Source organism: Pinus tabuliformis, chromosome 4_2, assembly GCF_031772625.1.
Source record: "Pinus tabuliformis cultivar Carrire ecotype Pingquan chromosome 4_2, CPIR1, whole genome shotgun sequence".
In the NCBI taxonomy this organism is placed as follows: Eukaryota; Viridiplantae; Streptophyta; class Pinopsida; order Pinales; family Pinaceae; genus Pinus; species Pinus tabuliformis.
This window is the reverse complement of record NC_142304.1, coordinates 759,808,157-759,822,382: the sequence shown is the minus strand read 5'-3', so window position 1 is coordinate 759,822,382 and position 14,226 is coordinate 759,808,157. Positions and strand designations below refer to the sequence as shown.

Sequence of the window (14,226 nt, the reverse complement as noted above, 5' to 3'; positions counted from 1 at the left end):
TTTAAGAGGAAGTGTTGAAGTTGTAACTAGGTTTGGTCTTCATTATATATATATATATATATCATTGATGTATTTATTATATTTTTCTCAAGCATGTTCTTCATGCTAGCGTCAAATGAATTTATTTGAAATCAAAAAGAAAATTATTTTGTATCATGTCCCATTTGGACATTTAAAAGGAAGAAAGTTTGAATTTTTATTTTGAGTTACAAGTACTTTGGTGAACCTAGGTGGAGTATGTGCTTCGGAGAGGTAGTGTGGTGTCTTATTGAATGCCTCCCAACATTGTGTTATGATCTAGTGGAGAGATAAAATTTACTTGTCAAGGCCTTGGTAATTTGACAATGTTGGTTACGAAGATGTTATCATTAATGATGCTTATCAATCTTGATCCTTTCTTATATGAATATTTCAACTTGAGAATATCTCGATGAGTCATTATGGATACCCCTCTATTTAAGAGGAAGTGTTGAAGTTGTAACTAGGTTTGGTCTTCATTATATATATATATATATATATATATATCATTGATGTATTTATTATATTTTTCTCAAGCATGTTCTTCATGCTAGCGTCAAATGAATTTATTTGAAATCAAAAAGAAAATTATTTTGTATCATGTCCCATTTGGACATTTAAAAGGAAGAAAGTTTGAATTTTTATTTTGAGTCACAAGTCCACAAGATGACCAAGTCAGCCCTCCTTGGACAAGTCATCCTAGCCCTCCAAGTGGCACCTATTCGACCTCCTGGACAGCTATATATAAGAGACAAGTTCGACCTACTTGGAACACATTCACACATTATCACAAGAAGTATCTTCTGCACCTAACAAAGGAGGAAGAGGTTGATTCAAAGGAAAGAGAGAGGTGACTCAAAACAAGGAAGAATCTCGCATTGTTGACCAAATCTTTGACTTCTACCAGCTCGCATGTGTAAAGACAAATTTCTGTGGAAAGTGGCCAAAATTTTCTGAATTTGTTGCAGGCCTGAAATTCTGAATTTGACCAACATTCACTTAACTTTTGGAGGAGACTTGGAGGGTTTGACTTGGTATCTTGGTGGCAATTTGGTCTTGGTCTTGGCTTGGATATCTCTCATTTTGATCTGTTTCTTTAAGGAAAGGATTGTTGGGGTTTTTCCCCTTGTGGGTTTTGTCCTTGCTTCTACCCTAATTTATGGTGTCTCTTGTCTCTTGTGCATTGTACTTGATTGGTTAAATTGATAATTGCTTGATGAATAATAAAGAAAGACTAAAAAGAACAATAACATCTTCACAAGTAATTATTATGATCAGAAATTCTAGTTTACAAGCGAATTTCAAAATAAGGAACTAGATCCCCTTTTATATATCACCCCCAAACATTTGAATATTTCATTTTTCATTTGTTGCATTGTTGCTAAGCTCCCTTTTCTTCCACTCCATACTACATGATAATGAACCTAGTAACCAATACGGAAGCCCCCCTTGACTTACGCTCATCCTTTGTCCAAAGTTCAAAGGAGAGTTGTTGAGGTGACAGTGGCCAACCTCCTAGTTCCACAATTCATCACATAGATGTAGGGCTTCACATTTTTGGTTAATAGATCGTGTTGTAACAAGCATAGTGGGTTTCAAATCCAATAATATCAATATACAGAGGTTGGGTATTAAACAATTCCTCCCACAAACTATTTTGATTATTAAACTTAATTATTAGGACAAAAGACATGTGGAAGAATAGAACAGTCAAAGAACTTTTGAAAGAATATAACTATAGGAAAACAAAGGACACACCATGTATTTGCAAACCTACACTAAGGTTAAGTTATTTATTAAGATATAAACCACAGAAAAACTAAGGTATGCATACATTTGCTATCCTAGACCATTCTGCCTTATATAAGGCTTCAAAGTTATGAACCAAACTGGAAGAATGAATAAGATTCAAGCCCGCCATCTCGCCAATGATGGTGCATGAAATCACATTTCTAAATCCTAAATTTTGTGAGTGTATGTAAGCTTACTACCATAATTCACAGCACTTTGGTACTCTGGAACCTGCAAGTCAAGTAGATCTTGTCTAGCAGAAAAGTTAATTGAAAGTGCATGGACCAAGATGGTGTAGTGCATGTCATGAATAACAAATTTTCTCTCTCAATCCTGTGTTATTCAAAATCCTGCCAAAATGTAATACTTGTTCCTCCAAGGTCAAAGAGAGAAAACTGAAACAATGATCTGCCTGTGCTGAACAACATAATCTAGATCTTGAGCATCCTGAAAATCTATGCACTTGACACTTTCACTGGATCTTGAATACCACACACCATATTTGCTGGCACTGCTACATCAATCATTTTTGGATAAGAAAGACCAAGATCTGTATAGAATACGTAGAATTAGAAATAAAACAAGAATTATAGCAGTTGCCGAGGTTCCTAGGAAGTTATTAACTTTCTTGGCATATTAGTAAAAGAATGTACAAATCAAAACCAGCAGAAACTGTAATGCACTAAAATAATGGCTGGCACTTACTTTCCATTATCTTCTTGAATGTATCCTGCAAAAGACCCGCCATAAAGAACATTATATATGATAAATAATTACCAATTTACAGAGGAAATTTCAAATAATGGACCAAAGGAATAATATTATGCAAATTTTGGACCTGCAAACATACCATATCCTTTGAAAGCCGAGGATTATAGAGCAATTCTTCTTCTACAGTCGTGACCTGCCATGAAAGATGATAAAGGTTTTGACATGCAAAGTCTTTTTGGCAAACGTCAGCAAAAGCATCTCTCATTTACCGAAATTATGAATGTGCTAAATGCTAAGGTGTTTTTGCCATCCATCTTCTTAGCTTTCAAGATATATTTTCATTGGTTCAAGCATGACTATGATGACGTTGGTGATTCAAATGCTCTCACACATTCATTTCCAAAATATTTTGGGCAAGGATTCCACAACCCTTAGTTATTTTTCCCTTCTACATAATTTGAGTATTTGTAGAAATAATTCTGTTAAACAAGCAAACAGTGTTTGGTAGATTGATATTGATGAACATAAACAAACATAAAGATTTATATAGTTCAGAATCCTAGTAATAGTTAGTGTGACACTATAGAATTTTCCCAAAGTCATAGCAGGGACACTGCAATGTAATTTATACTTATGTTTTGCTTATTGATCTGTAAACTGCTGTGGGTATTCCACTGGGTAGTTCATTACAACAGACTTCACAAGTTTCTGCAAAACACTGTGAGGTTATCCTCTATTATGCAGTGTTGACTTATTTCTATAATTTAAGATTACAAGCATATCACTCAAATTACTGAAATGAACTCGAATCAACTGCATTGTAGTGAAAGAAGCTGAAATAATAAATACCACACCATCCACACAATAAGCAGAAGATGTACACTGGGAAAATCCAGCTAGAAGGTGAGAACTATGCCTTGCTCCTTTCTTCTCAGATATAGAATGCAAATATAAAGAGAGATGGACTCACTATGGAGTGCAATAGAAATTGTGGCTTGAATCAATGCTATTGGATCTTCTACTATCTCTATTTTGCTCATAATATCCCACTCCTTCACTCTGTCAATTATGTGACTGCAAATCAATACAATAGGAATGAAACCCCTTCCTTTCGTAGCAGCCCAATATTTAACATCCCCTGCTAGCCATCTAGGTTTATGGTTTTTACATGGCTTGTCTCCTGATTAGGGTTGCATTTTTGAACCCTTTAGAATCTTCTTGCAGTTCTATGTGACTAGCTTGACATGTGTGAGTAATGGAAGTTAACATGGTAACCACTCAGTACTATGGTGATAAAAACATAGGTCAATTGCGAAAGGCATAACCTCCTCATATGGACTCCAATTGAGCTGATCTTTCCATTGTTGGCAAGTTCTTGACAACTAGAACAATATCGAATGCATGGGCATTCACATATTTTTGACCACCAAAATAGTTGTTTAATGCCTCAAAAGGTCTCCAAAAGTTTCAGGACCCCAAATCAGCAAAATTACTTGCCCCTAAAACGGGCCCAACAAGTCCATGGCACCAATTTTAGTGATGATAAGTATTTAGTGCTGCATTTGGTTCACTTATTGAGCAAGTCTCATCCCAATTATTGCAATGCAGTAATTGTGGATCATCTATACAAAAGAGAAATACGTTTGACTGCCTTAACAGGATTAATTAGACTTTTATCATTGGAATATACACTTCAATAGTAATTATGTGATGCAGTTAAACCAAAAAGAAATCCATTCTCCCTTTACCTTCTAAGCTTCACCTAAAGAATTCTGGGAGGTAGTTGTTGATTTTTCAAGGATCTCCTAATCTGATAATTACTTCTTATGATTTCTTATATTAATCTTTCTTGCATTCACATTCATCATAAAGCAATTACACAGAATATCTCAATGGTAGAAACAAAATGCCACTAGGATCATAAAGAGAAAACCAAACAAGAGACAAGAATTTTACCCTGGGAAAACCTAGCAATCTTTTTCTTAGAGAAATTATTCAATTCATCAAAAAATACATCTAATCCTTCTAGTCAAAACGAGATCAAATTGACCATCAATATTCCAAGACAAATTTTCCACAAGATGAGATGAAATGTAGCTTGAAGATTGGGTCAGGGTCAATCAAGCAAGCCGAAATTCGGAGCTGCTCCTTCCCCAGAAAATCTTGGCCCATTCCTAGTGAAAATGACTAGAAAGATTTGGCCTATCTGCCACACGTGTGAGATCAAATGAGGAAAGAGAGAGAGAGATCCGTCTTCTTCTAGACAACTTCGTCCTTCTTTTCCTTGTCTTCTTCGTGTGGATGAGCAGATGATACTTTGTACTGTGATTGATCTGAAATTGGCCAAGAGGAGGTCGAATGGCATATATACAGAGATCCTGGGAGGCCGAATTGGTGTATCCTTTCACTGGGGCTGACTTGAATCCGACCTTACATTTGGAGGCAAAATTTTCAATATTTAGAAATTCAAAATTCCCTCTTTTTGAAGCTGACATGAAGAACATGTCAAATATATTTGGAGGGATAAAATATCAATTATGAAGACCGACCATAGCTGTTAATTTTTTTTTCTCTTAGGGCTACATTGTTCTTTGCTTTGATAATTGCATTTCAACATTTGCATAATAAATTCACCCCATAGCAACTTAACATTATTCAGATTTACAACATTATTCAGCAGCATATCCAATTATATAGAAAGAACAACACCATCATCAACAATGCAGCGGAACATAAAGGAACAATAGAAGAAAAGAATTCACACATTGAGACGCTAGGATTGGTCGAAGACCAGGGCAAAACCCACTATGGGGAACACCCTTTCAAATTATTCTTCTTATTATTAGATTGTCATTGAATAGTTCAGCAAAAGAGAGTACAATGATCCATATCATCAACCATAATCCTATCCAACAATATTCTTGAGATGAACCCAACAATGCTAATAATCATAACCCTAATTCAGAAGCCTGCGATCAACTGTCACTATATGTGGTCAACTACCAAACCCTACAGTCAACGAGTGAAATTTGAGGTCAACTGATAAAACCAAACCTTAGGTCCCAACCGTAGGGATGAAGTGATGTGCGTGCGTTGAAAGGCTTCAGTCGCACGGATGAGCTAGCCTACGTGTGGTTGCATCCGAAAATTTTTAGTTACAAGCCTGTGGTTGTGACCCAAAATCCCTAGACACGTGCGGGCTTCGGACCCTGTAATCTCGGACCTGTGCGAGCGAACTTCCACGAACCATCTCAAACCTATGCGAGCCAAAACCAAAGAAAGAAGAATAGAAGAATGCTTCATGATGATGTCCAAATGAGGGTCACTTAACTTGTATTTATAGCCATCCATGGGTGTCCAATTTATCTTTTGGGTCGACCTGATCAAATATGCACATGTGGGGCTTAATTCAAAAATACACTTTCCCTTGTCCAAATTGAGTGCTTCAATAGTCAAAATTGGTCCTCTCAAAAAAAGGAATCTTGTCCCATGGTTGGAATTTGTCACTGAGCTGCCAAATTAACACTCCCTCTCAGCTAGGGAGAAATTCCAACTGCATCATGTAATCATCGCATCATATCCTCTCTCAAGTATCTTGACATCAAATGTCATCACTACTCATCTCGGTTCATCTTTGTTTATTCTTGCTTATCTCTTGATTGTTCCTACTCATATGATGAACACTCTTGAATCTAAAAGAAGAAGAATTTGACATTAGAGGGGAGCCTAAACAACCATCCTCTATCATTTCGTAGAGCACATCTCAATCCAAAAGAATATCAGGGAGCACATCTCAACCTAAAACCACATCAGAGAGCTTAGTCTCAACCTGGAACTGCATAGGGCAGCATTTCTCAACCCAAAAATCACATCGGCGAGCACATCTCAACCCGGAATCTCATGGGGGAGAAAAACATCTTCAACCCCATATCGAGCAATAGGTGATATAGGGGAGCACATCTCAACCCATCCTATTGCCCACTAATCTTCCCAACAATGACCCTCAAGAGTCATGTGGTGGAACACCTGCATCATAATCTGAGCTTGGGCGAGATACCTAATGTTGATATTTCTAAATGTTACCCATTAGAAATCCCTAGTGCATTATCTGGTTTATTTCACCTACTTGTTTATTCCTTAACAAGTTATTTATTCATATAAATACTAAAAATAAACACAAATGCAACCTTAACTCATATATAGATCAGCAACTGAAATACTAGACAAACACACAAGGGACACTGTTATTTTTGGACAATCGTCCCCGGAAAAACCCAATGCGGGAAAACTGGTGCAGCAGTTCTGAGGGTTTTATTATTATGCAGATTTCTTGAGTACAACTAGGGTGCCAAACTGGCTCACCCAACAGAGATTTTTACACGGCAGTAATACCTCTTCTCGGAGACAGATATTCAGCAAGTCTGCCCCACGAAAATCCTTTCGGCGCTTCTCCAAGGCTCTGTGTCAACCCTGCTAGCCTCAGCGTAGCTCTAGAACCCTCTGCGTTAGCCTTCTGCCTCTCTGCGTCAGCTCTCTGGCCTTCTGCGTCACCCACACAGGCCCCTCAGCCTCTGCGCAGTCTCTAGCTACCTTTACGTGGCTCCTGTTGCCTCTGCGTAGCCTCCTCAATCATTGCGCTGACCCTCTGGCACTATCTCTGCCTCTCTGCTATGTACTCACTACCCCTCGCTGCAACTCAGATCACTTGTTCGAATTTTCTCAGCAAACCCCACTCCAGAAAATCGAATTGACTGATCAATCTTGGTGTATCTCCAACTGACCCTCAAGCCTCCTCTTATACTTTTCATGTTGAGTCTTCAACGGTCGAGATTAAGTCTCTAATCAACGACTAAGATTAGATTTGGCTTGATCCATGTCATTTAAAACATTCTCACCCAGTTTTATATTAATGTCCATTAATATTTTAATTTTCCTAAGTTAAGACTTAGGAATCCCATTAAAAATATTAATTATTTTAATATCTCTCTAACCGAGTGGAATTTCCCCAAACCATTTATGGGTCTTGAAGATCTCATGTGCTTTAGCCTCTCCACCGATTTTCATGGCTATAGCACATTCGATGCTACCCCAAATCAACACCTAATTTAGCAAAGGTAAGGATCACACACCCCCAAGCCTCCTCAACCCATTGGCCAGACAGGGAGGGGCAATCCCAACAAGCCCAACTTGTGGGCATGATGCCAACTAGGGTATACTCTGCTAGACCAATATAGGGGGAGATACCCGACTTGTCAAAATGGATAAGGATCACACACACCCTATGGGTGACAATAGGGGAGATACCCGACCTATTGTAAGAGTAGGGATCATGCACACCTATTTTCCAGAGTTCCCTCAACCCTAAGAACCCTCCATCTCAATTTCACACCCTAGGAGCTTAGACAAGGGGGAAGGTTTGGCTCAGTTTTCTCAATCAGTCTTGCTCTCTGTAGATCAAAAACATATCATCGTGCTCATATCTGGCGTCAACTTTCTGGCCCTCTATGTTAGCAATGCTAGCCTCTCTGAGGCTCTGCGCAGCTCCCGGCTACCTCTGCGTGGCCCTACGTGAGCTCTGGCTGCTACTGCGTCACTCTCCCCAACTACTACGTTGCTCTCTCGGCACTATCTCTACCTCTCTATCTCTCTGTACTCAATGCCCCTCAGTTACAACTCCTAATCACTAATTATATCTCTCTTATCAAACTCCGCTCTAGAGAATAGAATGACTAATCACTCTAGTGTATTCTCCAAGTAACCCTCAAGCCCCCTCTTATACTTTTCTCGTTGACATATCAAAGGCCGAGATTAAGTCCTTAATCAACGGTTAAGATTAGATCTGGCTTGATCCATGTCTTTTGGACCATTCTAACACAGATTGATATTAATCCACATTAATATTTTAATTTCCCTAAGTTTAGACTTAGGGACTCTATTAAAAATATTAATTATTTTAAGATCTACTGAACTATTTAGAATCTACCCAAACCCTTTATGGGTATTGGAGATCTCATGTGCCCCAACCTCTCCACCAAATTTCGTGGCTAGAGCACATCCGATGCTACCCCAAATCAACACTCCCTCACAGCGAGAATTGTGCTCTAGCAATACTCCTCACTAAGTATTACTCTGATCATCCGGCATCGATCCCTGTGCTGATGTTAGGCCTACTGCCCACCATCCTCTGCACTGTTGTATCCTGTACTGCTGCCCATGGTTTTGCCACTGCCACTGCTGCATCTGTACAACAGCTCCCTCTGCATTTGTGTTGCTACTAGTCCTTTCTCCCAACACTGCATCTGCACTGCACCTCCTCTCATCATGTTGCATCATGTTGCCCACCGCTGCATTGCAACTCAGTTACCGAGAAGTAAGTAACTGATCTCCCAACCCGACCTTCTTGTCGGGCTAGAGACCCTCATGATGCTAAAGCTCCCTCTGCCGCTGACAAGTGCTCCCTCTCTAACCTCTGCGTTGCTACAACAACTCCCTACATCTTGCACCGTTGCACACCTCTCTGTGCCATCCTGCATTGGTGCAACACTCCTGTGCCTCTCGCACTGCTGCAGCCTGCTAGCCTCGCGCTGTCTCGGGACGTCTACACTGTAGCTCTCTCTACCGCTTCATCCGCATCTGTCTCTACCCAACTCAGCCAGTCCTACTACTCCTCTTCGGGGCTCCCATAGCAAGGTCTAATCCAAGAGGCTGGGAACCTCAAGGATCCTACCCCTCATCGCTTGTAATCCGCCTGACTACAGCTTGATGTCTCCTCTCTTCCGCTCAAGTGGTGCGTGTGCAGTCATGGCACAGTCATCGTTTGTCAACACTTCCTTCTCTACCCTTGCTTGTGTTGCCTTAGTCTCGGAAGACTCTCCCTTACTCTTCATCCTTGGACACTGAGTCGCATAATGACCCAACTCCCCATGGTGGAAGCACTTGATCATGGAGAGATCCTTGTTCTTCCGCTTTTCCTGCTTTCCCTCATATGCTAGGGCAACATCTTCCTTCTCCTGCTTGACTTTGATCCCCTTTTTGCTACTACCCGTCTTCGACTGCCGTATGATCTCTTCTTGGCGAAGAGCAGCCCACATCTCATCCCAAGGTGGAAGTGTCCCTCTGCCCAGTATACTGTGGACAAATACCTCCCAGTCTTTTGAGACTGCATTCAGGGTCATCCTCACCATCAATTCCTGATCTGGTGTGGCTTCTATAGAGGTCAATTGATTTCGGATCTCATTCAATTCTCCGAGGAAGGTGTCAATCGGTTCTCCCTTCTTCATCTGATATGACCTCAACTGGTTCTCAGGTAACATTCTTCTCTGCACAGAAGTATGCTGGTAAAATTTCTTGAGGGCCTCCCACATCTCATATGTCAATTCCTTCTCGACAATGCGTGGTACTACATGGTCCTTGACCCCGTCAAGGATGATGCTCTTGGCCCTCGCCATTGCCTCCTCGTATTTGTCGTTATCATTGGGGTCGACTGGAATAGCCATAACCTTCAAGGCGAAGTTCTTGACACGATTTCTGTCAAGTACGGATAAGATTCTGGCCTTCGAGACTGCAAAGTTCGACGCTCCGTCTAGTCTATCCTAGTCTCTTACTCCGTGTAGTGCCATGATGCTCTTCTACTTCCCTCCTGGAAGTTCTCTATTCGACTCCTCCGAGTCTCTATTTCCCGTCTAGAAGTTATCTTCCGGACTCCCTCTGGGTCCTAATTTCCCTCCTGGAAATCCTTCTGCTGCTGTTGAGATGCCCCCTACTCTGATCGTCTTATGCAACCGCACCACTGATGCGGGTTCCTCCACTAGAAACCCTCAGTAGCAACTCCCTCCTCTTGACCTTGCTCTGTCAGGTACTGTTCTGACTATAGTGCCTCACCAGCTCCACTCTGCAATATTCCCACAGCCTTCTAGACCCCAGCAATTTGAAGGTGAAAGCTCCTAGGCTCTGCGCAAACCCGGCACCAGCGACCCGGCCTCCTCAGCCAACTGCGTCAACCCTCCCAGCTTCTGGGTGGCTCTGCGTGAGGCTCCCTTTGCCTTCCTTAGCCTCAGCGCTGCCTCTTCCTGGCTCACCCTTGATGACACAAGCACTGCGTCACCCTTCCCTTGTTGCTGCTCTGCTAGAAACAGCGTCTGTCACCTCGGGACAACTGTTTTTAGCTGCTATTGCTTCGCTCCGCTGATGTCCTCAGTCCTCCTGTGATCTGCAATCACGCTCTGATGCCATGTTGAAGTTTCTAAGTCTACTTAGTTAGAAACCCTCCATGCACTTTATCTGATTTATTCCTACCTACTTGTTTTGTTACTAAACAAGTTATTTACAATGTAAATACTGAAAATAAACACAAGTGCATGCTCAATATTTTACAAATCAACAACTGAAAAAAACGGAAACAATCACATCAAATGACACCGTTATTTTTGGACCAATGTCCCCGGAAAAACCCAATGGGGGAAAACCGGTGCAGCTATCTGAGAGTTTTCTTATTAAGCAATATCAGAGTACAATCTGGGTGTCGAAACTGGCCTACCCAATAGAGAATTTCCTTGGCAGTAATACCTCTTTGTTTGAGACAAATCTTGATGCAGGAGCATCTGACCCTCCTTAGTCAAAAGAGAAATCCAAAGCAGAGAATGAGAGGACGTGGACAAACGAGCAAAACAGGGGACATTTCTGTTAAAACAGAGCTTAAATGATGGAATGGATAAGCCTCGAGGAGACTTTATTAAATGTAATCTGCCACATATGTATGCATGTAGAGAGAATTCAGGGACAGTTGAGAGGTTTGAGGAAAGGATGTGATCGGATCCTTCACAGTGATCCGATCCAATGTTCCCTTATATATATATATATATATATATATATATATATATATATTGTGAGACAGATAGGAGAGGAGGAGAGAGTAATATAAAGCAATAGATAGAAATTGTGTAACCAGTGTGTGTATAAGATGTAGTCGAGAGGAGAACTACTTCTAAGGCTAAAATGCCTTAGCTTGTAACTAAATTCTGTGTATAATATAATACATGTGTGTTTGTGGGTTTCCGCGTGTCTTTATATTTCAGTTATGCTGTATATATCCGTGAATGGTTTAAATCCGTTTACAAGTGTGTTGATTGACCATCGACCACTGAAAGGATCGATGGCAATCCAAATTATCATAGTTAATTGTTGCCTGAGTGTTGTGCGCGTTGTAACAGAGAATGGCAGAGACTGTGGCAGAACTATGTTTAACACAGAAATCCATCAAAAGATAAGTGAGATTAAGTTAAGGAGGAAGCGGGCAAGAATGCACAGCGACCGTTGGATCTCAGAGATCAACAGTTCAGATTATGTCGCTCAGGAGCAGAGCGAAACATCGCATCGGCGAAACCCTTTAAGTGATATCGGAACCAGCGTTTTAAATATAGCAATAGCAATATACGATTTAATTGCAACCGTCGGATCAAAAGCCAGATCGACGGTCCCGATGGGATCGCTAATCGCAATCCGGGGAGATCAAAGGCCTTAGAACGAACAGTGCAATCGAATGCCAATGGCCGATATGCGATATATCAATACGCCGATAGCAATCGCTGATCGGGGATTGGAGGTTTCAGAGGTCAGAGCACTGCGGAAAAGTAACAAAGGTGCAGACTCGACGATTCATAGATTCGGGTTCATAATATTTAAGATAAGGCCAAGGGTAAAGCGGTGTTTCCCCGTGTTTCCTGTGTAATTGCGTTAAAGTGGTGCAGTCCCAATTTTAAAAGAAAATCCCGATAGTTAAATGGCCCAGGGTTTTAAAGGCTAAATGCATATTTAAATGCTCTCGATAGTGTAAAAGGTTCCGATAGTTGTATGGTCCGCGGGTATAAAGGCTTATGGACTAAGCGATTAAATAAAACGCTTCCGATAACAAAATGGGCTCATAACCCATAGGTCCCAGGATCGGAATATGTAAAGAAAAGGGGTTTTGGCCTTACCCCAAAATCTCTTTTCATCAAGTGGTATCAGAGTAGGGAAAGGATTTCCTGCGAGAAGGAAGAAGGGAGAAGAGGTACAATTGTTGAGGTATGGAAGTATGGAGAGTTTGTGGTCTTACTTTCGTGCAAATAGCGGCAGCAGAAGGTGAGAAGACTTGCAACAACCTAGAGCAAGGTGTGCTCAATTGGTTCCAGAGAAGAGAACCAGAAGGATGCCAAAAGACTGAGTAAGGAGAGCTTGGTGAGGTATCGTGTAGCAGAGGAAGACTGTTACTGTAGAGGTTGGTTGCAGCTCACAGAAGATCATGAAAGCAGCTCCACTGAAAGTAGGTAGAATTGCTAAGGACAAGGAGAAGCATATGACCAGGAGGTCATAAATTTTTGTGCCTCGGGAGTCTGATGCAGGAGCATATGACCCTCCTAGTCAAAAGAGGAATCCAAAGCAGAGAACGAGAGGAAGTGGACAAACGAGCAAAATAGGGGACATTTCTGTTAAAACGGAGCTTAAATGATGGAATGGATAAGTCTCGGGGAGACTTTATTAAATGTAATCTACCACATATGTATGCATGTAGAGAGAATTTAGGGACAGTTGAGAGGTTTTAGGAAAGGATGTGATTGGATCCTTCATAGTGATCCAATCCAATGTTCCCTTATATATATATATACATATATATATCGGGAGACAGATAGAAGAGGAGGAGAGTAATATAGAGCAATAGATAGAAATTGTGTAACCAGTGTGTGTATAAGATGTAGTCGAGAGGAGAACTGCTTCTAAGGCTGAAATGCCTTAGCTTGTAACTAAATTTTGTATATAATATAATACATGTGTTTGTGGGTTTCCGGGTGTCTGTATATTTCAGTTATGCTGTATATATCCGTGAATGGTTTAAATCCGTTTACAAGTGTGTTGATTGGCCATCGACCACTGAAAGGATCGATGGCAATCCAAATTATCATAGTTAATTGTTGCCTGAGTGTTGTGCGCATCGTCACAGAGAATTGTAGAGACTGTGGTAGAACTGTGTTTAACACAGAAATCCATCAAAAGATAAGCGAGATTAAGTTAAGGAGGAAGCGGGCGAGAATGCACAGCGACCATTGGATCTCAAAGATCAACGGTTCAGATTATGCCGCTGAGGAGCAGAGCGAAACATCGCATCGGCGAAACCCTTTAAGTGATATCAGAACCGGCCTTTTAAATATAGCGATAGCGATATGCAATTTAATCGCAACCATCGGATCAAAAGCCAGATCAACGATCCCGATGGGATCGCTAATCACAATCCGGGGAGGTCAAGGGCCTTAGAGCAGACAGTGCAATGGAATGTTGATGGCCGATATGTGATATATTGATACGCCGATAGCGATCGGAGCGATCACTGATCGAGGATCGGAAGTTTCGGAGGTCGGAGCACTGCGGAAAAGTAACAAACGTGCAGACCCGACAATTCATAGATTTGGGTTCATAATATTTAAGATCCGAGCAAGGGTAAAGCGGGGTTTCCCCGTGTTTCCTGTGTAATTGCGTTAAAGTGTGCGGTCCCGGTTTTAAAGGAAAATCCCGATAGTTAAATGGCTCGGGGTTTTAAAGGCTAAATGCATATTTAAATGCTCCTGATAGTGTAAAAGGTTATGATAGTTGTATGGTCCGCGAGTATAAAGGCTTATGGACTAAGCGATTAAATAAAACGCTTCCGATAACGAAATGGGCTAATATCCCATAGGT

The 14,226-nt window shown here is 41.0% G+C and overlaps 1 protein-coding gene across 2 annotated transcripts in view; it reads right to left on the bottom strand.

Annotated features, from left to right (window-relative positions):
• Positions 1 to 1,782: 1,782 nt before the first annotated feature.
• The window catches only part of LOC149171821 (persulfide dioxygenase ETHE1 homolog, mitochondrial-like), a 139,077-nt gene continuing 126,633 nt past the window's right edge, over positions 1,783 to 14,226 (bottom strand). Inside the window, exons 7-9 of one of the 2 annotated variants that reach the window (XM_089424127.1) lie at positions 2,648 to 2,713; positions 2,515 to 2,539; positions 1,783 to 2,359 (exon numbers count right to left, since the gene is read on the bottom strand). In XM_089424127.1, the coding sequence (XP_089280253.1) occupies positions 2,265 to 2,359; positions 2,515 to 2,539; positions 2,648 to 2,713 (186 nt within the window). In that variant the 3' untranslated portion in view covers positions 1,783 to 2,264. The remainder of the gene's footprint in view (positions 2,360 to 2,514; positions 2,540 to 2,647; positions 2,714 to 14,226) is intronic. The other variant, XM_089424128.1, reaches the window with a different exon arrangement.